The 24,856-nt window shown below is 43.2% G+C and overlaps 1 protein-coding gene across 1 annotated transcript in view; it reads left to right on the forward strand.

Annotated features, from left to right (window-relative positions):
- The first annotated feature begins 711 nt into the window (after nucleotides 1-711).
- Nucleotides 712-24,856, forward strand: part of BAZ1B (bromodomain adjacent to zinc finger domain 1B) — an 82,168-nt gene continuing 58,023 nt past the window's right edge. Inside the window, exons 1-4 of the mRNA XM_050928896.1 lie at nucleotides 712-1,297; nucleotides 10,571-10,687; nucleotides 15,005-15,149; nucleotides 16,508-16,706. Coding sequence (XP_050784853.1) covers nucleotides 1,185-1,297; nucleotides 10,571-10,687; nucleotides 15,005-15,149; nucleotides 16,508-16,706 — 574 coding nt within the window. The 5' untranslated portion in view covers nucleotides 712-1,184. The remainder of the gene's footprint in view (nucleotides 1,298-10,570; nucleotides 10,688-15,004; nucleotides 15,150-16,507; nucleotides 16,707-24,856) is intronic.

Below are 24,856 nucleotides of genomic sequence, written 5' to 3' on the forward strand. Positions count from 1 at the left end.
CCAGGGTTGTGAGTTCAATCCTTGAGGGGGCCATTTGAGGATTTGTCCCCCTTTGAGCAGGGGGTTGGACTAGATGATCTCCTGAGGTCTCTTCCAACCCTAATAATCTATGAAGGGGGGCAGTTGACTCATCTGAGGGCATCCAGTAGGCCAGGGACTAGAACCCAGGTCTTTAAGGCCCCACCCAGTGCACCTTGACCAAGAACCAGAGAGTGCTATAGTCAGGAGTCCAGCACCAAGTATTTGGTTTACAAATCATGACTTTAAAGAGAGATCAATAAACACAAATTGCTTTTTTGTTTTGTCTTGTTTTATTTGACTTCTGTACAGTGCAGGGTCACGTTCTCAGGCTTCTCTCTGCAAGAGCCTCATGGAATCACCTGACTCCAGATGCTGGAGATTGGAGAAAAACACCAGGAGCCTGGCAGGGTCACTCCAGTGCCTGGGTGGGCAAGGCGGGCTGGGGCACCACAGCTGGGCATGGGGAGGGCAGCAGGGACCCTCCTCAGCCTGGCTCAGCCCCCCCAGGCCAAGCTGGGGGCAGGGAGGGGCGGGGGTAGCCGGCTGCGCTGCGCAGGGAGCGGGCGGGGGTGAGGAGGTCCCAAGCCCGGGACGGGGAGGGCCCCCTAGAGCCAGCAGCGCCCTCTACAGCCTCGGCGCATCTCAGCCGCCCGGGCCAGGCGCTACCCCTTTAAGGGGCGAAGGGGATGGGTTCCGTTTGTGGAGACAAAGCCGGGCGCGCGGCCTCTCCGTGGTACCCGGATGGACATGAGGGAGACGCGCTCCCATTGGCCGGCGAGGGAAGTAGGCGGGGCTAGTAACGGGGCCACAAAATGGAGTCTCGCTCCCCTCGGCTTACATAACGTGACCTTTCACCCTACGCGCTCTGCAGCCTAAGCTGTCCGCTAAGTGGGCGGGGCTAGCCTAGTAGACAGGCGTGCTACATGGCCACTAGACCGTGTGTGGCCCAGACTGCGACCAATCGGGCGGTGCCGTAGGCGGGAAGGGCCGGCCTGGCGGTAATAGCAGGTTAGGGTGCGCGCGCAGAGCTTCTGCCGGCCGCTCGCTCGGGAGGGGGGAGGGGAATCTCCCGCCATTTTTCAATCCTCCCGCCCGGGTCCTACCGCTGCCGGGGTTGCTGTGAGGAGCCGCTAGGCCCAGCCGGGGCCACTTCGCTTCCCGTCATGGCGCCGCTACTGGGCCGCAAGCCCTTCCCGCTGGCCAAGCCGCTGCCGCCGGGGGAGGCGGGCGAGAGGTTCATCGTCCCTCACACGCAGGAGGCCTTCCGCACCCGCGAGTATCCGCCCGGCCCGTGGGGCCTGAGGGAGGCGCGGTTCCGAGGGGACAGGGGCCGTGCTGGCTCCGTACGGCTGCCGGCCCCTTCCCCTGGCCCGGTACCGGGAGGGGGGGGACTGAGCGGCCGCTGCCCGGGCTGGGCGTGGGGCTGCTGGCGCTGTCCCGCGGCGGCGGCGAGGAGCTCGCGCTTGGGCGGCGCAGGCGGGTCGAAAGTGCCCTGGGTGCCGGCCGCTGCCCCGCGTGGCCCCGCGCCCCCCGGGGGAGGGGCAGCGCCCGCCCCTGTTGACCGGGCCCCCTCGGCTCGCTGTGCGGCTGGCAGCGCGCCGAGCCCCGGCGCTGTCACTCCCCTTGGAGCCCGGGCGCCGCGCACAGCGGCCGGCGAGAGCGGCTGGTGGCGAAACATCAGCCGGTGGTCGGGGGCTCGGCAGGTGGGGTCCTACCGGCCGGAACTGGCTGCCTCGCAGGCTCCTGCCGTCCAGCTTCTGCCCCGGCCGCCTGGGCTGCGCTTCGCCCGGCCTCGCACCGAAAGTAAACTGGTCGCTTCCCGTTTTGTTTAGAGTCAGGTTCTGTTACCCGGTGCTGCGTGATTTGTGTGGCAGATGCTTACACTTCTGTGGGGAAACCCCAAACGGCTCTGTTCGTTTGTCGCTTCTTCGGAGTGCCACCAGAGCTGCTTCATAACTCCGTGTTTCCTGGATTATTGATTGGTTTGTCTTACTGGGCAAGAATCAGGGCTTCCACCTCCAAAAACTGATGAAGCAACTGAATACTTAGGCTGGTAGTGAACGAAGATGGTTGTGGAAACTTGCTTGTGTCTCAGGATATTCTTGTAAAATTCAGTTCCTGTTTTATCATTTTTAATTTGGTAAAATAGAAGGGGTTTGTGTGAAAGAACCCAAGTATAAGAGTTAATTTGACAAAGGCTGTTTTAAGAATCTCTGACCTACATGCTTGCTGCTTAAACACTTGAAATGGTAAATATGTTAAAAAAAAACTAGCCTTGCTAAAGCTTAGGCCCTAGAACATTGCACACTGTTTGTTTTGTAGCCTACATTGTAGGAACTTGCGTCTATAACTCTTTTTGAGGACAGAGAACTATTGGATTTAAACCATTTTAATTATTCTTGATTATTGGCCCTTCCTTGCATATAAGGGCAGATCTACATTTAAAATTATGCAGCGGCACTTAAGTGAAGATACCTCTACACTGAGGGGAGAGCTTCTCCTATCAGTGTAGTTAATCCATGTCAGTGAGAATCAGCAGCTAGGTTGATGAGAGAAGATCTCCCTCTGACATAGCATTGTCTATACCAGGAGCAAGATCTATATAACTACAGAGGTGTAGGTTTTTCACACTCCTGAGTGATGTGGACTTGGCCTGAGTGTTTGTAGGATCAGAGCCAGAGTAGAGGGTTTGTGGTCCCTGCTTGACAAACTTATACCCCAATTTAAGACATGGCAAAATAGTTTATGTAACAAGAGAACGAGGCAGACAAGAACACATAGACTAGGACTGTATGCAGGTATAAAGGTTTGAGTGTCTTACTATAAATATTAATGAGATAAATGTCAGAAACTCCAACTGGCCATATATGTAATAGTTGTCAATAGGCCTCAGTTTACTCTATTCATTGGAGCAGAATTGAGAAGGAGACTTATTTAGCAAGTATATTTCTTGCATAAGTGATGGTGTGGAAAACATAGCTCTTGTGGGAAAAATTAAGAAACAGGCAATGGAAGTTGCTTGTCTGCAGTGGATTCTTTTCTCTCTATATATACAGTTTGAAAACCCTCTGGGATTTTCCTGTATGAAAGGTAGCCTATAAGTTCATGGTATTGTAGCATAGTAATCAGTGTTCATCACTTCTTGGAGGATGAAGAGGGGGAAGTGGGTGGTAGGCAAATCAAATAACAGTCATAGGAGATGCACCAGTAATTCTGTGCAGAGGACTAGGGCCTTGGCTACACTGGCGCTTTACAGTGCTGCAACTTTGTCGCTCAGGGGTGTGAAAAAACACACCCCTGAGCACAGCAAGTTACAGCGCTGCAAAGCGCCAGTGTAAACAGTGCCCCAGCGCTGGGAGCATGGCTCCCAGCACTGCAAGCTAATCCCCACGGGGAGGTGGAGTACCTGCAGTGCTGGGAGAGCTCTCCCGGCGCTGGTACTGCGACCACACTTGCACTTCAGAGCGCTCCCACGGCAGCGCTGTACGGCTTCAAGTGTAGCTATACCCTTAATGTCTATGTAGATTGGTGTGTGGGTGGGTTTTTTTGTTTTGTGTGTGTTTTTTTTTTTTTTTTTTAATGGGCTGTAACTACAAACTACTGGCCCTGGAGACTGATCTGTCCTCTGTACAAGTGGGATGGAAACTGCAAGGATAATTTAGATTGTGGAGGAAATGTATAAATGTGTATAATGTGCAAGAGATCTTGGCAGCCCTTGAGACAAAGGGGCTCCACAACTTCTTAAGACTCTTGCATTAGAAAATGTTCTATTACTTCACTATGAAGTGCAACCACAGGTAATGCCTGTAGGAAGGATTATGCAGCCTTTGAGAAGGAAGTGTAAGTCTGAGATTCAGACAGGTATTACTAATGCATTCAGTACAATGAAATGGTGTTGGAATGCCTTAATTCAATGTGAAAATTCATTTTAAATTTAAGTCTGAATAAACCTACAGTTCATGTGACTGACATCTGAGATGATGTGGGATATGACATTGAAAAGAGCTTAGAAAAGCAACAAGATTGGGGCTTGGAGGCTTCAATGACTATTACAATTTCAATATACAGCAGGGTGGATTGACTTTAATTACTGGTTTTAATCATGTTTTAAATCAGTAAGCAGTAAACCTTGAGTTAAACCATTTGATTTTAATTGTTATGCATTTGTATTTATTTATTTCCTAGAGAAAAGTTGCTTTTTATTAGTTGGTTTCTATTAAAACATGTCGATGAGCAACTAAATATAGTCTTTACACTAAATTTGGTCCTTCCTTTTTGCAAGGAGGATATAATAAATTGATGCACATTTATTTAAGCGGTTCTATAACATAAAGTACATTTATTCAGATTCTTAATTTTTACATTTTTTATATTAGGAAATGGTGTATCTAGTATTTTACTAGATTAATTTTTTACTTGTGGTTTATATCAAACTCTGTTTGGTTGGGAATTCCAAAACAATGAAAAGTACTGAAAAAATAAAAATAAAAAAACACACCCTCAACATTTTAAAGCCTTTAATTTTTTTAAATAAAACTACCTTAAATGTGTGGATACATGTGAGAATATTTTTTCTTAACATGTTTTGCATTTGAAACTAACTGATTTATTAAGAAAAGAAAGTATTATCTGCAGTTAGTGAATTAAACTTACTGTTGTCAGCATTTCCTTCAGATTTTAGAACTAGTAGATCTCGCTCTCTTACACCTAGTTTTCATTTATAGTTTGGAAGCGTGCATTTTCAGTTTACTATTGGTTTTTAAGAACTACACATTTAATTGAACTAGCTGAATAAACTGCAGTGATGAAAATATTCTCTGCTCCTGCAGAACCAGCTACTGCTGTCAAAAGTTGGTTTAGCACTTCAACAGACTTTGGTTCCAGGTGCTTAGCCAGTGGCCTTCACCATGGTTTGACTTTCTTTAAGTTGTTGGAAGTAAACATATACTACTACTTGTTCAATTTTAAATTATTTTAACAGATTATAATACATTGGTTGTCATAATTTCAAATTTAATTTTAAATAGATTTAATTTTTTAAAAAGCCTGTATTAAATTGAAATAAAAAATCTGATTTAAATACAATCATTTTAATCATAGTTTATGCACCTTGATATGTATGTGTTGGTTAATTAGTGAGGGGATGTGAGGTATACGTCTGCAAATGGTTGAAGGGTGTAATTGCCCAGGACAATGAGAGGCCAGGAGAGTGACAGGGTGAAGAGTCTCTAGGTTTTCATCCTAAAGCTGCTTTCAAGGCAGTCAGACTCGAAGACATTTAGATCTTCTGTTCCCTAGGAAAAAAGGTGTGTAAGGGCGTGTCTTCACTGGCAGTTGCCACAGCAGCGCTTTAATGAGGCTGTGTAGTCGCAACAGCTCTCCCAGCGCTATTAAAAAAAACCGCCTCCCCGAGGGGAGTAATTTCCAGCGCTGGGAGTGCTAGTGCATTGTCTACACTATTTACGTGCTGCTGAGGCGGCAGTGACCAGCAGAGGAAGTGCCTTTTCGATTGTTGCACTCACGCAGCACATCTGGGTCTTCGGCAGCACTTCGGCTGCGGGTACCTCAGTCGCCGACAGTCTTGGGCGGCATTTCAGCGGCAGGTACTTCCTTCTTTGGCGGGAAGGTTTATTACCCGCTGCTGAAATGCCACCAAAGGCTGTCAGCAACTGAGGGACCTGCCGCCAAAGACTCGGATGGATGACTGTAACAATTGAAAAGGTGCTCCCCCTGCAGCGGTCCTGATATTTTGGAATTCTCATCTGGGCACCCTATATACAGCGCTGAAACTTGGAGCACTCAGGGGAGTGTTTTATCACACGCCTGAGCGAGAAAGTTGCAGCTCTGTAAAATCGCAGTGTAGACAAGGCCTTAGTTAAGAACAAAGATGTCAGTTAAGAACCCACCATTTTCCCTAGCAAAGACAACCTTCAACACTTCCTTCTGTGTTGTGTAGGTTCTTATACTGAATCCATCAACAAGATGTAAAGTGGAATCCGGTGGCACCTTAAAGACGAACAGATTTATTTGGGCATAAGCTTTCAGTGGTAAAAAAACCACTTCTTCCTATAAGAAGTATGGATTTTTTTAGCCACGAAAGCTTATGCCCAAATAAATCTGTTAGTCTTTAAGGTGCCACCGGACTCCTCATTGTTTTTGTGGATACAGACTAACGCAGCTACCCCTCTGATGATGAAAAGTGAAATTCTTTGGATTTTGTCTAAGGGTTAACTGTAGGTCATACTTACTAAAATACTTTCCTGCAGAGAGCCTCAACTTCTGTATGAAGGGTGGCAAACATTGGTGAGCTCAACTTCCATATGGGAAGGGACACAGGAAGTATCTAGAGCAGAGTGGGTGGAGGGGATGGGCTGGTCAGTGGAGCTTGAATACTTATTTGGGCTTAGTGCTTATTTGCAGCTGTGCATGGCTGCCCTCCACCACCAAATCCCCTTAAAGCCTTTTTAGAGGAAAAACACTCTGCCGAGTCCACTGCATGCTAGATGAAACCTTAGGCTTCAGGTCTGTGGCTTGGAATGAGCCTTGTTAATCGTCTCTCTCTGGAGAGAGGCAGAATGAATCACTTGGCAAAGCCAGAAATACTCTTCTGCACAGGTTGGCTAACGGGTCTACACAGAATCAGGTAACATTTACTTTACATCTCACTTGGCTTTATGCAGCATACACATGGGAAGAGAGCAGTCTGCAATACATGTTTTCCTAATTCAGGAGTCTGATATCCTGTCAAAAAGACAAACTTTGCTTTGTGTGGCCCAAGTGTCTCTTTTCCAGTGTGTAGAGTTGCTAGCTTGTGACTTCTTTAGAGATGTATTTTGTTTACACTGATTGTGGTTTGGAAGAATGCAACTGGTATGCACTGTGCAAAACGCACAGTTTGAGATGCTACCTAATTGACCTGAGAGTGAGGGAGGGAATCCTTAAATCAAAAGTGGAATGCCCTTAAGCAGTGTAATTTGTTTGAAAGCAGTGTTGTTTTCCCCAAAAATAAAGCTTGCTGCTCTCACTTATTTGTCTCCTTTTGTTTAGTATGTGTTCTAAGGCAATGAACTGTGTCTGAAAGTGTCTCCTACTTTGGAGTGGCACAGAAAATGGTAGAGCGAGAGGTTTCACAAAAGGGAAATGCTTTGCAGATGGGCAAAGGACAAACGTTCAGATCTTTGCATGTGGGTGTCCAGAAAGTTAAAATATGATTGGAAAATAGTATTATAGGCAGCACCAAAACAGTATCGCATCATACTGAAGAGACTTAGTCATAGGAACTTTGTCACCCTTGTGGCAAATTATTTTTAAAGCCAAGACATAAAGTAAAAAGCACGTTTCACATTAAACACTGTAGTTACGACAAATGTGACTGTCATCATCAGGCTAAGAATCAGTTTGTTATAAGTACATTAACCATGTTTACGATAAGCAATTGCTTTCTTGGTGGTTAATGCAAATGAAAGTAATTCAAAGATGATTCTCAAACTGTTGCCAGTCTTGTGTGTGTTAAGTTGATTTTTTTTTTTTTTAAGATTAAGCATTCTTTGTTTTAGCACAACTTAGTCTTCCAGGTTTTAACACCTGAGTGCTCTTTAGTGTCTTACCTACATGTGAGATATTGTCTATTGCCAAAGTGGTATTCATCTGTTAAATTGATCTTGCATGTTATCCATAGATATTTTTGCAAGTCTATCAGCAGCTGATGTTCTGGAATTTTTTTTATTAATGCATCTTCAAGGCTCATGGAAATTGCAACCACCAACTCAGTGCTGTTAGTGGAGAAGCTATTTGGTTATAACAGCGAGACAGTCCTGTCAGATGGCTTGAAATTAGAAAGATTGGATCTCTTTCCAATATGAATGGAAAGAACTAAATAGAAGTTGCTATTACAGTGATTCAGATGTGCATCATCCTATTTTTCTGGGTTCAGCCCCTGAATCACAAAATACTACACCTCTGCCCAGATATAACATAACCCGATATAACATGAATTTGGATATAACGCAGTAAAGCAGTGCTGGGGGGGGGGGAAGGGGGCGGGGCTGCACATTCCGGCGGATCAAAGCAAGTTTGATATAACGCGGTTTCACCTATAATGCAGTAAGATTTTTTTGGCTCCCGAGGTCAGTGTTATATCGGTGTAGAGGTGTATCTAGTCTGTATGCTTCCTAGCACTGTTTTGTAGGAGCTGGGGGACACAAAAAGCAGGGTAGCATTTGTGAACATGAACCTGAAATACTATTTAAAGAATGTGGCCAGAGGTCAGCGTTGATGGGCGCTGACCAATTGTAGTTGGAGTTGAGTTGCATTTGGGTGACAGAGCTGGACTGGAATGGGGACGCATCCTCTGGATTGTAGACTAATAAATTGTTGTACCTGCTGGCTTTAAAATTATACGCTAAAAGCATAGAATTTTTATACAGTGGGATTTTGCTGCTTCATCCATGAATGAAAGGAAAAAATGTGTACAGAAAAACTGGAGGTGTAAGAAATAGTGTTAGAAATTCCATTCTCTGCATCCAAAGAAGTGAGCTGTAGCTCATGAAAGCTCATACTGAAATAAATTTTAGTCTCTAAGGTGCCACAAGTACTCCTGTTCTTTTTGTTAGAAATTTTAGTACCAGCTCAGGCAAGGCATTTACGTGCTCTCTTTCAGACTGGCTGCAGAAAGATCTGAGTCTGTCTTCAGGGACAGAGAGAACAAAGGCCCAGCACGTTGTGTGGCAGCAAAGCAGACCCTTAACTATCTTCTCCAGCCACAGATGCAGCACACAGTCTACCAATTTTGCAAACATTTAATCACTTTTAGACATCAAAGATGTGTGTTCTGTTACCATTTGTTAAACTTTGTTAAATATTTAACAAATAAGGGCACCCTCTCCTCCTTTTTTCTCTAGCAATTATATGTGCTAGTGTAACTGAACACTCGGTGTTCAAATATTGTCTGTATTTGGTGGGTATGTGCGTGGTGTGTTTATGGGGTGGGAGATGACTCCCAAAAGATGGTGGGGTCAACTGTTGCTTCCAGGTTTGGGATTCTGCCTACACTGAGAGCCGGGATTGTCAGTGCCTCTCGAGAAATGGATTTAGGCACTTTTTGTTCTTGCTAAAAAGTTTTAGGTAGGGCTTTAGTTCAGTAGCTGCAGTTTCTCAAGTTTATTGCTGAAATGGTTGGTGGTGGCTGTAAATATAAGTAGGAATCTTAGTTTCACAATTAGCTCTCTCTGCGTAGTATCTCTAGAGAACTGGTTAAAATAACATCTTCGACAGCCTGCATACTTGATGCAGTATAAAGAAAAAACTTCTATCAGGGTTCACTGCAAACAATAATCTGTGAAGGATACCTCCTGTAAGTGAAGGCAAAGATCAATTTCTGGAACTTGAAAGTTAGTGATTCCATCTAACACACTAAACAGGTATTTTAAAATGAAAAACGGCACAGTGAATGCTTCTGTACACTTAATACTGGTGCAAAGATTGGGAATTCCAAAAGCCTTTTTTATTGTTCTATCATCAACACACGCTTTTGGGGGAGAGAAATGTCTAACGCTTTGGCTAGTGGCAACCTTCTCTAAAGATGACCTATTCCCAGTTTAGTCTCTTGCATTACATTGGTTGCTGTGGATACAAATACAATACCTACTTGCCACATGCATCATATCATTTGTGGCTCAGTTTTCTCCAGCTGGAATAGTGTGAAGGGGACCCACAAAGACTGGGATTAATAGTTCTATGTCTTTTCCTTCTTAATCAGACTCTGTGGAAAAATGTAATGCTAGTATGAGTACGCCAATGCTTAGTTTAACTGAGACACGCCAACTGTAGGTAGCATAATATCCTAGACGTAATTTCCAGCACTGAATAGCACTGCCTTCCACGGGAGCATAAGAGTGAGAAATCCTTCACAGGAAGGGTTGTAAGCTACTGGGTTAGCCAAACTGGGTTTATTCCTCTGTCACTACAGTGATACATAGTTACTGTAAGTGTGCTTTACCTTCCATGCTTGGTGTTCTATTGCAACTCTGTTTCCAAGGTAAAGACACTTTTCCTTGCCTCTCCTCTACTTTTTGCCCCCTTAATTCCCAGTGTTTAATAACCAAAAAAACTGCAACTTGAGGCTGGCTTTGATATATGAAGAAGCTAATACTATATTAAAGTTCAGCTGAACGGAAAGGAACCAAATCTACTAACTTAACAAATTGCTTGTTTTGGGAATTCAAGGAACTTGCCATGCGGTAATTTTAATCTCTAATAAATTGTCTTTAATTCTGGAATTTACAAGTACAGGATGGAGTAAGACCCTCATCTCTCAATTTCCTTTTAATCACATTGTTGTGCATTAGTGCAGATGCTCTTTATGCTATTTTTCAAACACAATTTAACTTAAATTTAGAATATTGTGTACATACCGAAGCTAAGGTTTGGCTCTGCAGAACGGCAGCACAATATTGTCTCCTAGCTTAGTCAAATGGAAAGGGCTATATAATACTTTTGGTTTTGCTGTCTGCTCCCTGAATTCTGTTTTCCTGAGCTGATGCTCCTACAGAGAGTATGAGGCACGGCTAGAGAGATACAACGAACGAATATGGACGTGCAAAAGCACAGGAAGCAGCCAGCTGACGCACAAAGAAGCTTGGGAGGAGGAGCAGGAAGTTGCTGAGCTGTAAGTAACAGTGCAGAAGTTGGTATGCATCTATCTTTAGAATTTGGGGGCAGGAGAGCTGTCTATAGAATGATAGGTGGCTGCTAGTTACACAGCAAGGAGTTTAAGGTTGTGACTAGTTCCTTAGGACTTTGTAAGATGAAAGAAATTTGACTCCAAATTTGACATGCTCATGAATGCAGCTTAATCTGTAATGTTCTTTTCACAAAATAACTGAGTACAACATTTGGCATATCTCTCAAAGCTACGTACACAAAGAGGGAATTTTTCTTGCTGAAGGAGAAAAAACAAAAGCACCTAAGTTGTGTGACTTGTACTGGTTTCCACATAATGATGGTGTGCATACCAGCTAACTCTGCGGCAGTTGTTGTGTTTTCCAGATCTGTGCAGGTATCAACCAGTGAACTGGTGCCATTAAATTCAGTAATATTTTGGAATCAGGTATTGGTGATCTGCTCCACTTGAAACAAACTGCGAAAAAGCAAAATTGCAAGAATAGTTCTGCCAAGTGCTCTCTCTTTTCCCTACCAGTTGGCCTGCCCACTTTTGTCAGTCTCACGGAGAGGCCAGAACTTTGGTTTATATCCAGTGTAAAACTTGCCATGATGAAGGAACCTTTCTAAGTGCAAGTCCTTGATTGAACTAATTAGGTATCTTATTCCTTAATTGCTGTACCCAATGAAAGTGAGGGAGTTGAACAATAACAACGGGCATTTCTTTCTCAGTTTTACATACTGGCAACTTTGGCTTTGCCTCTTTCACTCTCTAAAGATGACCTGTTCCCGCCTATTTAGTGTGTGTTTGTAGATTAAATCTGTCTTGGATATTGCTTCTGCTGTGTTTACTGGGGAGGGAATTCATCATTTTGATTGGAATAAGAGGTGATAGTCCGTGACCTAGAGAGGAATTACCTGCAACATTTTTCTTGTCCAATTAAATTGCTCCCTTTAAAAACTACTTCCCAGCCATACTAGACGCCGGAAGCTTTAGATAGAGATATTGTTGTCTTTGATCTCTCCCCAGCTAATACACTTCCCTCATATTGAAGAGCATGTTGCTGGTTCTGTAATTGCATAATCTTGAAGTAGCTGAGTCAGTGGATCACTTGCCTAGCTTTGCTGTCTTAATCTGATGCAGTGATACAGGATTAGCTAACTGCTCCTGTTTTTCTGAAAGTTATCAGTTACATAAATGAGAGAATGTCTCAATTCAGATTGGATACAGAGTTTTATATTTTTCTTAAACCAAATAGACGTTCAGTAAAACGTCTCTTAGAGACCAGTCTCCATGTTGAATGAGAATTATAATAAAGATTTCATGCAGCTGCAGATTTAAAACTTAAAACACTGATCTGAATGGACAAGTTTAGTCAGCCCTTGTCGTGAGGAATCCACTGGTTAATAATCCTAGAATAACTGCAAATGAGGACTCGGTCAGCAAGAGCTACCTTAAATCTAAGAAACAAGAAAACTTTCGATAGGGTGAAGTGGAATTTTTTCTATCACTAAACAAACTTGAATTTGGTGCTTACATTCCCTTTTAAAAATAATAATAATAAAAAAAAAATGAATGAATGGTAAGAATTCAGACTGACAAACGTGCTCTGATTTAGGAAGTGACCAGCAAGCTTTCCCCCATTCTTCTAATTCAGTTGTTCTCAAACTTTTTTTTGTACTGGCGATCCCTTTTACACAGCAAGCCTCTGAATGCCCCCCCTATAAATTAAAAACACATTTTTAAAATATATTTAATACTATTTTAAACTGGTATTTTATGTTTAATATAACTTTTCACAGCAGACTTACTAGTGCAGACTTAACAGCAGACTTGCTAGCTAGCTGGGTGGCACATACTCACGATACCCACATAATAATCTTGTGACCCCCTGAGGGATTGTCACCCCCAGTTTGAGAATCCCTGTTCTAATTAATCATCCTTCACACAACTAATTCAAGATCATCCAACAATGTTAGAAACATCAGTGGAACACACATTTGCATAGACTGAAATACTGCACAATAATTTATTTAAGTAAGCCCTACTTACTGCATTATAAGACATATAAAAATATTTTGACAATATAAACTTAATATGGGAGAAAATGCCAAACTTCAGTTGGGATTGCAATACTCCTGAAGGGAAAACTCATCTTAAAATTAAAAGGAGAAAAGTAGGCCTGTCAATTAATCTCAGGCGATTAACTAAAAAAAATTAATCGTGGTGAATCGCACTGTTAAACAATAGAAATACCAGTTGAAATTCATCAAACTTTTGGATGGTTTTTCTACATTTTCAAATATATTGATTTCTATTACAACACAGAATACGAAGTGTACAGTGCTCAATTTATATTTTTATTACAAATATTTGCACTGTAAAAAGATAAAAGAAATAGTATTTTTCAATGAACCTCATATAGGTATTGTAGTGCAATCTCTTTATCCTGAAAGTGTAACTTACAAATGCAGATTTTTTTTTTACATAACTACTCTCAGAAACAAAACAATGTAAAACTTTAGAGCCTACAAGTCCGTTCAGTCCTATTTCTTGTTCACCCAGTTGCTAAGACAAACAATTTTGTTTACATTTACAGGAGATGCTGCTGCCGGCTTCTTATTTATAATGTCCTCTGAAAGTGAGACCAGGCATTCACATGGCACTTTTGTAGCCGGTGTTGCAAGGTGTTTACGTGCCAGATATGCTAAACATTTGTATGCCCCTTCATGCTTTGGCCGCCATTCCAGAGGACCTGCTTCCATGCTGTTGATGCTCATTAAAAAGCAATGCGTTAATAAAATTGTGACTGAACTTCTTGAGGGAAAACTGTATGTCTTCGGCTCTGTTTTACCCACATTCTGCCATATATTTCATATCATAGCAGTCTCAGATGATGATCCAGCACATGTTCATTTTGAGAACGCTTTCACAGCAGATTTGACAAAACACAAAGAAGATACCAATGTGAGATTTCTAAAAATAGCTACAGCATTTGACTCAAGGTTTAAAAATCAGAAGTACCTTCCAAAATCTGAGAGGGATGAGGTAGGGAGCATGCTTTCAGAAGTCTTAAAAGAGCAACACTCAGATGCGGAAACTATAGAACCCAAACCACCAAAAAAGAAAATCAACCTTCTGTTGGTGGCATCTGATCAAATGATGAAAATGAACATGCATCGGTCCGCTCTGCTTTGTATCGTTATCAAGCAGAACACATCAGCATGGACGCATATCCTATGGAATGGCGGTTGAATATGGCGGGACATATGAATCTTTAGCCCATCTGGCACATAAATATCTTGCGACGCCAGCTACAGCAGTGCCGTGTGTATGTGCGTTCTTGCTTTTCGGTGACGTAAACAAGAAGTGGGCAGCATTATCTCCTGTAACTTATAATCAAACTTGTTTGTCTGAGCGATTGGCTGGGCAAGAAGTAGAACTGAGTGGACTTGTAGGCTCTAAAGTTTTACATTTTTATTTTTCAATGCAGTTATTTTTTGTACTTAATTCTACATTTGTAAGTTCAACTTTCATGATAGAGATTGCACTACAGTACTTGTCTGAGATGAATTGAAAAATACTATTTTGCTTTTTACAGTGCAAATATTTGTAATAAAAAATAAAGCAAGCACTGTTCACTTTGTATTCTGTTGTAATTGAAATCAATATATTCGAAAATGTAGAAAACATCCAAAAATATTTAAATAAATGATATTCATTATTATTTAATAATGTGATTAATCGAGATTAATTTTTTTAATCACTTGACAGCCCTGGTGAAAAGATAATTGAGTGTCCATGTGTCTCATAACTGAGTTACATAAATTATATGCCTCTCCTGGACAGAATACAAAATAACCTGAAGAAAGATTGGTTCCTCTAGGCACTACTGCAGTAGAAATGTTTAAGAATAAAAAATATGGAACTTATTTTTCTGGATAGGAATTATATTAAAAAAAATCTATTGCCATGTTTTTGGATCAGTAATACAGGCAGGGTTTGTTTGGTGTGTAGGCAACACTTCATAGGGAGATGGCAATAGGCAGCAAGATGAGCACTGTCAGCACGGCCCTGTTGCACAGATGTGCTTTGTATTTCTTGTGGGCACAGAAGTGAATTTATATTGGTGACTGTATGAACATCTATTTTTTCTTGTGATAAATCCCACTCTGACTATTTGCATTATTTATTTTAATGGGGTGTCACCTTAAAAGTGTTTAATTCACTGTCAAAATGCTCTCAGTGGCGTGAACTGGCAGAACATGTTGCATTTCATATTTTGTTAGCTGGATGATGTAAACTTTTCACATCCTTGTTCAGTTTGAAGGAGGAATTTCCCACCTGGTATGAGAAACTGGTACTGGAAATGGTCCACCACAATACTATTTCCTTGGAGAAGCTTGTAGATGCAGCCTGGCTAGAGATCATGACCAAATATGCAGTGGACGAGGAGTGTGACTTTGAGGTGAGGCTCTAGTTTCAAATACTTGCCATGCTTCTGCTTAATGCCACCATCCTCAGGAGAGAGGTAAGAGGAGGTCACAAACATTTTCCCCTTCAATCTTCATGACTATCTAAATTTGGTGCAGAATGGTAGGACTCTCTCACTTCTTTGTGGAATTCCCTTGATAATGCCTATTTCCAAAGCAATAGTGTGGAAACCTGTTTCTTAAGCCGAGGCTAACGTGGCATTGTCAGAAGATGAGTGGCTTGAGCAAAGGAGACTTACGTCATGCCTAGCAGAAGAAGGTGGTTCACATCTAACTGCTCTTCTGCTACACACACACACACACACACACACACACACACACACACACACACCATGTTCCCAATAGGAATAGCAGAGTGTAACGGACACAGCTTGCACTAGTTCAGGGGTGGACAAACTTTTTGACCCGAGGACCACATCTGGGTTGGGAAATTTTATGGTGGGCCGTGAATGCTCACAAAATTGGGGGTTGGTTTTGGGAGGGGTTGGGGGTCCAGGAGGGTGCTCCGGGCTCAGACTGAGGGGTTTGGAGGGCGGGAGAGGTATAAGGACTAGGGCAGGGGGTGCAGGCTCCAGGCAGCACTTACCTCAAGCAGTTCCCAGAAGCAGCGGCATGTCCCCGCACCAGTCCCCTGGCTGCCCCTACGCATAGAAGTCGGAGAGGGGACATGCCGCTGCTTCTGGGCACGCTCCCCAGCTGGAGTTCCAGAGCGAGCCAAGATTGAGGGATAGATTAAAACATCTGAAGGGCGATAGTTTGCCCACTAGTTTCTTTCTCCTGCTTCTTGGAAAGATCTACAGTAATGGCAGAAGCTCAAGTGTGATTAGAGGAAGCCTTCCCCACCTCCAATTTAAAAAAAAAAAAAAGTGGACTGAGGGGACTGAGTGGAAACTCAGGTTTGTCAAAAAGAAAGGGGAAGACGCAGTCCTGGTGCTGTGACAGTATATATTTTGGACTGAGTTGTGTTCTCTGTTTCCTGAGCTGGGGCCATTAAGATGACACGCACAACCCCTTGCAACACATCTGGAAGATTGAGGAAGTAGCAATGGTGGACTTTAGAAAAGCTTGTGTGCGGGTTTTCCTTCCATAGGAGTAATGAGCAGGACTTCTGAATGGGGCGGATAATGGGGAGATCTTGTAAGTCTCTGTGACAGAGGAAACTATAGAAGTGTCCCACTTGAGGTCAAAGATTAAAAATTGTTCTCTCTCAAACCATAGTGTGTATGTGACTCTTACTTTATTTCACTTTCCTTCCTTCCCTTCAAGTGTTAAAAAGCTGATCAACTCATATTTCCTGCCTAGTTACTGTTTTTTGGTGCATTTTTCTGCTCAGGTTGGAAAAGAGAAAATGCTGCCAGTAAAAATTTTGAAAGTACATCCACTGGAGAAGGTGGATGAGGAGGCTGCTGAGAAGAAATCTGATGGAACATGTGATTCCCCATCCAGTGACAAAGAGAACTCCAGTCAGGTAGCCCAGGACAACCAGAAGGAGTCAGTGCTGAAGGAGGATGACAGCAGAAGAGAGATTATGAGTGAGTAACAAGACAGCCTACTTAAGGGTTTGCGATCTGGGGGCAAAGGGGAAGCACAAACCCAAATGTTCTCGGGTCTGGGTTATGAAATACTGTACATGCTTTCTGAAGAGCACTGTGTGGATCTTCTCACTCAGTGTTACACGGTGCACCAACATTCTGAGCTAGGGGTGTAGTTTGTGACAAAGTTCCTCCTCTACCTTGGTGGGTCCTGCGTTTATTGGCAGATTTGCTCACCTCAGTGATCTTCCCCTCTGGTGGAACCCACAGTCTGGGTCAACTCCTCCTGTGTCTGATCAGGAGTTGGGAGGTTTGGGGGGAACCTGGGCCTGCCCTCTACTCCAGATTCCAGCCCAGGGCCCTATGGATTGCAGCTGTCTATAGTGCCTCCTGTAACAGCTGCATGACAGCTACAACTCCCTGGATCACTTCCCCATGGCCGCCTCCAAACACCTTCTTTATCCTCGCCACAGGACCTTCCTCCTGGTATCTGATGATGCTTGTACTCCTTAGTCCTCCAGCAGAACACCCTCTCACTCTCAGCTCCTTGCACCTCTTGCTCCCAGCTCCTCACATGCACCCCACAAACTGAAGTGAGCTCCTTTTTAAACCCAGGTGCCCTGGTTAGCCTGCATTGATTGGTTGCAGGTGTTCTAATCAGCCTGTCTGCCTTAATTGGTTCTAACAGGTTTCTGATTACTCTAGTGCAGCCCCTGCTTTAGTCACTCAGGGAACAGAAAACTACTCATCCAGTGACCAGTATATTTGCCCTCTTCCAGACTCCTGTACCCCACTGGTCTGGGTCTGTCACAAGTTTTAATGGAATTAAAAAGCACTGCAAGTCTGCAGCTACATGTAGCCCATTACTTTGCCTTACAGAAATCAAAATGTGTTTAGATTTGCCTTTGTCCTATATAGTCATATGAAACTTTCTTCAGTAGTCCTGTTAATTACAGCATGTGTGCAGTGTCTTTAGGACCCTTACCAAAGCTAAGAAAAATTGGGCATGTTTTTCACTGGTGGAGCTGCGCTAGTGGTGTTGATAGAAGCTGTAGTATAGCCAGGGCTCGTGTCTTCATCAGTATGTTTAACTTCGCTCAGAGTAAGGTTAGATCAGATAAGGGTAGACACAACTACCATGACTAGGCTGTAGCTTCCAAAATTACTGCCACTGGTTGACAGTTGTCAGTCTAGAGGCAGTGTTCTTTATTAATCCCAGGCACATGGAGGCATACTCACCGTGCTTGAATGACCTACACCAAGAATGTCAACCATCCAGTGTTCTGTGCACACTGCAGCTGAAATAGTGTCACTGAAATAATGGCTAAGCTTTGCTCGGTTGATGCTATGGACAGGACCTAGATGTTGCTGTCACCTTCTTGGTGTTTAGAGGGAATTGTTGAGAACTTTCCACTCTGTTGTGGGAACGCTTCAAGACTCTTCCTGCATTTCAACCTCCTGCTGGTACCAGACACTTCTCTTCTCCACTCAGTCATGAAGATGTATCTCATCCTGTCTGGGTTTCCTGCTGGAGCATAACTGATTACACTGGTATTTAGGGTCACTTCCTACGTAGTGACCAGCAGACGACAAAATGCAGCTAAAACAGAGCATTGTCAACAAAAATAGGGATCAGCAGAACTAGGTAATGGTTTGCACTTCTGTAAGGTCGGTAGTATTTAACAAGGAAGAAAATACCCTCTGAGAACAACGGAGGTGAGGCATGTGTGGTGATGGGACTGGGAATTAGGCACTAGCTAACATCTAGTGTGGTAGAATTGCTGAGAGTTAAATTTAAATTTCTGTCAACCACATCTTAAATTCAGACGGTGTAGCTTGACACAGGAGGTTCAAAAGAACGGCTGATGGGACCAGGAGGCAAATCAAAAGCAAAGAAAACCAAAGCTGAGCTTTATGCTCTAGTGTTAATTTTTTATTGTGATTTTTCCATCCCCCACTTCCCTTCACAGCCCAACCATAAAATCAACTGACTCTTGACTCTAAACATTGTGACTCTCTACTTTGAGTCAATATTTAGTATTTTCTCACCTCCCCAATACGCCTTAGGAACCAGTTCTTCCTTTCAGGCTTAGAGCTGATTGGAAAACCAAAATCAACTTTGTGGAAAACTCTCAGTTACTATTTTACAAGGTTGGACATAAAACAATTTAAAAATTGTTTTTCTTCCTCTTTTTCTCCCTCCACCCCTTTTTCCCATTGAACACAACAAAACAAATGTCCAAGGCTTTCTCCATGTTTTCATTTTTGCCTTTTGCTCTTTTATAACTCTTCAAAACTCCCTCAAGTTTGGAAAAGTTAGTGTCAAAGGAAAATATGGAACTCAAACATTTCCCTATGTAACTCTTAAGAACTTGAACTTTTTTTGCAAAAGTTTGTGGTTTTGGAAAGGCCACTTGAATGAGAACTTTCAACCATCTCTGACCAGGCTAAATATCAAAGTTTATGTTTAAAGACACTTCATTGATTCTTGTAAAGTGCTTGTTGTTTAAACATATGTAACACCTGAGGGGGATGAGCATAGTCCCCATTTTACACATGAGGAAACTAGGAGTAGAGGTGAAGTAGCTTACGCACAGTGACACAGCAAATCACTGTCAGAACAGTAACTGGAACCAGGTTTTCCAACTTCCGGTCCTTAGCTTCTGTGGATTCTCACTCAATGCAGATGAGCTTTTGCACTGCAGGTGTAATACTTAGCTGAGTTCCAGAGTTCTTGAAAATAAATATAAAATGCTTACTGTACTTATAACGCACTACAAATGTAGTAATGAAAACATCTGGTATATATGCCAACTTCAGTTAATGGAATATACACAAGGGGGCAGAGTAAACCTTAGCATTTTCTTGGCACTCATCCTGCCCCTTCTCTTTTTTTTGGTAAAAGGGATAAATAAAGCAGCATCAGCTCTTGGGTTTGAAGCCCTGCTGCCTTGCAGAAGTTCATGTATAGTGCATGTTGATTCTATGACCTGGATATATCTAAATCTGCAGTAGGCATCCCCTGTCCTACATACACTAGGACAGAGGTGGACAAACTTTTTGGCCCGAGGGTCACGTCTGGGTATGGAAATTGTATGGTGGGCCCTGAATGCTCATGAAATTGGGAGTTGGGGTGTGGGAGGAGGTGAGAGCCCTGTCTGGGGGTGTTGGCTGTGGGGTGGGGCCAAAAATGAGGAGTTCAGGGTGCAGGATGGGGCTCCAGGCTGGGGCAGGGGATTAGGGTGCAGGGGAGGAGGGGTGACGGCTGGGGTGCGGGGTCTGGGGTGGGGCTAAGGAGGAGGGTTTGGAGGTGCAGGAGATTTCTCCAGGCTGAGACAGAGAAGTTCAGAGGCCAGGAAGGGGATCAGGGTTGGGGCAGGGGGTTGAGACATGGGAGGGAGTCAGGGGTGCAGGCTCCAGCGGCGTTTACCTCAAGCAACTCCCAGAAGTAGCGACATGTTTTCCCTCTGACTCCCCCCAGCCAATGGGAGCTGGGGGGCAGCACGCTGAACTCCCTGGCTGCCCTTACATGTAGGAGCCAGAGGGGGGACATGCTGCTGCTTTTGGGAGCTGCGCGGAGCGGGGCAAGCCCCAGGCCCCACTCTCCGGCGAGAGCTCGACAGCTGGATTAAAACATCTGGAGGGCCGAATGCGGCCCCCGAGCTGTAGTTTGCCCATCCCTGAACTAGGGCTTGGGGAGAAGCTCCCCCTTTTGTTTATCTTATGAGTAGTGCAGCTGGAAGGGACTCCTAAGGTGCGCAAACAAGGCTTGCAGTCCTGCCTGCCTTTGTGGGTTCACTATCATGGAATGGGAATAAGCAGGCTGGGCAGCTGAAATTGTCAGGTTAGGAGACTTCAGGCAGCTGCGAAGCCATACATTTAACTCTGCTAATGTTGAAAAACTAATTTCATTAGCATTTAAGCTGTTTTATGATTTTTGTGTACATGTGCACAAGTCTGTGGGGGTACTCTTCACAAGTGCAGTGAAAAAAATGTACTGTATAGTCACAATGCAATTAAATCAAAAGCAACTTTCTCTGGAGCAAGGCTCCTCAAAGGCTATTTCCACTTGTTTAAAAATGAGTGAAACGTCTTAGAAAGTGAGCCAAAAAATCTGAACAGAGGCAAAGTATTAAACTTCAGCGTGAAAAATGTTTTTCTAAGACTCACTGTGAGCCATTGGAAACAGTTATATAACCTGAACTGTAGCAGTCACAAAACGTTTTTGGACTATCCAAAACATTTGGTAAACAAAAGGAGACAGCTTCATTTGGATGCTTTAGGGTGTTAACGCCATTTGGTTAACCCAGGTCTTGCTGGAGAATAACTTGTACCTGTAGAAGACTTTTTTAAAATCAGATTGTAATGCCTAAAAATGTGGTCTCATTTTTAACTCTAACCTTTATTATATGTAGTCAGTGTATCCACAGCCAAAATGTGTCTTAGCATTCAGACACTGAGTTCTGCTCATTCAGTTCTCTGCTTTCATTTTCTAAGACCCAGATCCTCTAAGCTATTTAGGCTCCTAACTTCCACTGAAATCAATGGGAGTTAGCTGCCTAAATACCTACTGAGGATCTGGGATGAAATGTTTTGCACACAACTTTCATTGTGCTCTTGATCATCAAAAACATAATATGGTAATGTCTCTTCTATGACTATAGTCAGTAATACTGTTAAAATGTTAACAAATATTTGTAGAACAAATGCATAAGACCAACTTATGACTTCTGTATCCTGAGCAGCCAAAAGTGCCTCCCTTCTTAACTGATCTTGACAAGCAGAGTGTAACCTCTTCTCTCAGGCCTCTGCTACTGTGTTCTGGGCCTTTCGCTTCAGGACCAAGCTAGTGTAATGTGCTGTACATGGGGCACAGCCTTTTAGACTCTGGAAACTAAAGCTAGTGCAGAATGTGGCTGCCCATTTATTAAATGGTACTTCATGCAGAGAACACATTATACCTATGCTCTTTAATGTAATCAACAATGCCTCCTTATTAATCTTGGAAGGAGTGTAAAGTGTTGGCTGCATAACTTGTGAAGCCACAATGCTTTAGGACCTGGCTGTTGGAGACCGATTCTCTCACCATGCAATAGTGCTGTAGGTAGAATCAGCTGAAATATTTGAGCTTATGGTCCCCTGGTTTAAAAAGGAGAGATTTTCCCTCTTGCATAATAGGGTTGTGAGGCACCTTGCTACCACCTGCCCTTAGCATGAGAGTGTCTTCTCTATACCTGCCAGGGATCAGGTCCCTGACAATGCTGGCCACAGGCAACACAAGTATTACCTTCTCTGGCTCTGCTGTCCCTCTGCAAGCAAGCAGTAAGTACACACCAAGCCCTTCAAGCATTTCTCTGGAGTGCCCAGCCCCTGTTCTACTCAGCCTCACAGATTCACTACTCCCAAAGGAATAGTACACACCAGCTTACTAGTTTTAACTCAGGATCACCAGTCTGCTTAACAAACAGCACTTGATGATAAACTTATTCTTTTTTCACTATAAATATACATAAAAACAGAGATTCAAATAATAGAAAGTAAGAATAGTAGAAACAAATGCTTACATATAAACCAAAATCATAACATGCTTTCTAGAGCCCAAACTTAACTCACGGGACATTCCCCTAGCTTACACCAAATTCTTCTCCCAGTGTTGTTAACCAATATGGCTGAGATCTCCTTTCATAAGATCAAGACTTCTTGCAGTTTCTTTGCAGATTGAAGGATGTCAGTGTGTCTCACTGCACCCCAAGATGTACCAGACCTCTGATATTCACCTGAAAACTGTCCATCTGTCCCCCCATATCTTCCTCTGCTGTTTACCTTTTTCCTATTAATTTCCTTCTGAAGTCTCCGCAAGCCCTTCATTAGCACTTGACTCAGTATGCTAGTACAGTGGTTTTCATCCAGTGGTATGAGTACCCCTGGGAGTACGCAAAGGTCTTCTGTGGGTACATCAACTCATCTAGATATTTGCTTGGATATACAATAAGCTACATAAAAAGCACTAGCCAAGTCAGTACAAACTAAAATTTTATATATAGATGACTTTATGCTGCTCTATATACTATACACTGAAATGCAAGTGCAGTATTTATATTCCAGTTGATTTATCATATAATTATATGGTAAAAATTAGTTGGTAAGCCATTTTTCAGTAATAGTGTGCTGTGACACTTTTTTTTGTACTTTTATGTCTGATTTTGTAAGCAAGTAGTTTTTAAGTGAGGTGAAACCTGGGGGTACGCAAGACAAATCAGACTCCTACAAGGGATACAGTAGTCTGGAAAGGTTGAGAGCCACTGTGCTAATAGACTTTTGTTGTAAGACGCACACAATATGCAATGGTCCAGCAGGGGGATAAGTGTCTCCCATTTCTTGTCTGGAGAAGTTTGTCTCAAGGCACCTGTGAGTGACCTGCCTTTACCTACAAGGCCTAGAGAACATAATTTTCAACATATCTATATGACTTCTCATATATGTTCCATACATACATCTCACAGTGATTGATGACCAATGTGACACATGCTTTCATTAGAGACCTCACATGACATTATTTTGGTGAACCCAGGAATCTGTGTATCACTGTGCCTTCTGCCAGTCGACATCAGGAGGTCCTTGAGTTAAAATAAATCCTCAGTTTAGGTACTTGTTCCTCGTTGACGTTGTCTACCAAATCTTAGCTGCCTTCCGAGCAGACTGCGATGCCATCTTTTTTCCCCTTTGCATCCAGATTGTAAGTGCAGTGAGGGATAAAGTTGGTTAGATGTGGCAATGTTATGATTTTGTTGACACATTGATGTGTGGATAGTCTGTTGCTAGGGATTTATCTTTGATATTTGTATGATGTACTTTAATTGTTAATGTCTAGAGGTGCTAAGTTTGTTAAAATCATAATGTTTACAAATAGACATAATGGTGTATAGAAGTCTGTTTCTAGCCTAGGTCTAGAACAGGGGTTGCCAGCCTGAGAAGAAGCCAGAATTTACCAAAGAGCCACAGTAATACTTCAGCAGCCTGCTCTCTGCCCCGCCACCTCAGCGCCTCCTTCCGATCAGCACCTCCCCTCCCCCTTCCCTGTGCCACCTGCCTGCTGTGATCAGTTGTGTCTCAGTGCACAGGAGGCTCTGCAATGGAGGGGGGAGGAGCAAGGGTGCAGCAGACTCAGAGGCAGGGGCCTTGGGGTAAGGGGGGGGGGGGCGGGGCCCAGGGTTGAACCCTGGAAAGTTGGCACCTGTAGCTCCAGCCCCGGAGTCAGCACCTATGCAAGGAGCCGTGTGCGGTTCCGGAGCCACAGGTTGACCATCCCTGGTCTAGAAATGCCTAAGTGTACACACATTATCTTTTTTTTTTTTTTTTTAATTCATAGCAATGCGTGTAAAAATAGAACTTGCGGATGGTCTTCCACAGTAAGTTCTTTTTTAATAAGAGATCTTTTTTAGGAAAGACAAACTTCTGGCTGTTTTTCTGGTCAAGAAATACACATCTGTTCATTCTAGTAGTTGTTAAATTGTTCAAAGGAATAATGACAATTGTAATATGTGTATTTCGATAGACTGAACATCTTGTGTTGAAGACAGCTGACCCACTCACTCTCCTGATAACATCTTTTCTCAGAAACTTAATAACTTAGAATTCTTGCTCACATTTTCATAAGCCATTTAAGACCATTAAAGTTAGCTTATTCTGTACCATTAGTTTGTAGTAAGTCTCCGTGGTGGAATTTATTTCCAGATTTAAGTGATCTGATCAAATTCACCAGCTCTAGTTGGTTCTTAAAATGACACACCGAAAACACCACTGAGAAATCAATACTTAAAACTTCGGGCTTGCCCTATTGTGATTTAGTACTACAGCTCTTCTGGGATGTGATCATCTACTTTAGCAAGGCCACTGCATTTGCTAGATACTGCTGGAAGGGGTAAAGTGAATGGTGCATCTAAGTATCAGTTTTACAACTAGAGCTTTTGGCAGTAACACTGACCAATTTTATCTATTGGTGACCAGCTCCAAGGGTCGGAGCAGATGTAGAGGACTAGATCCCTATAAAACCGTCCTCTCTGTGTATAGATGGTTATAGGCAAACCACTGTGAAGATGGGCTCAGTGGTGGTCCCTCATGCATGTTACGGTGTCCTAGGTGCTTTACTG

This window comes from Gopherus flavomarginatus, chromosome 19 (genome assembly GCF_025201925.1).
Source record: "Gopherus flavomarginatus isolate rGopFla2 chromosome 19, rGopFla2.mat.asm, whole genome shotgun sequence".
NCBI lineage: Eukaryota > Metazoa > Chordata > Testudines > Testudinidae > Gopherus > Gopherus flavomarginatus.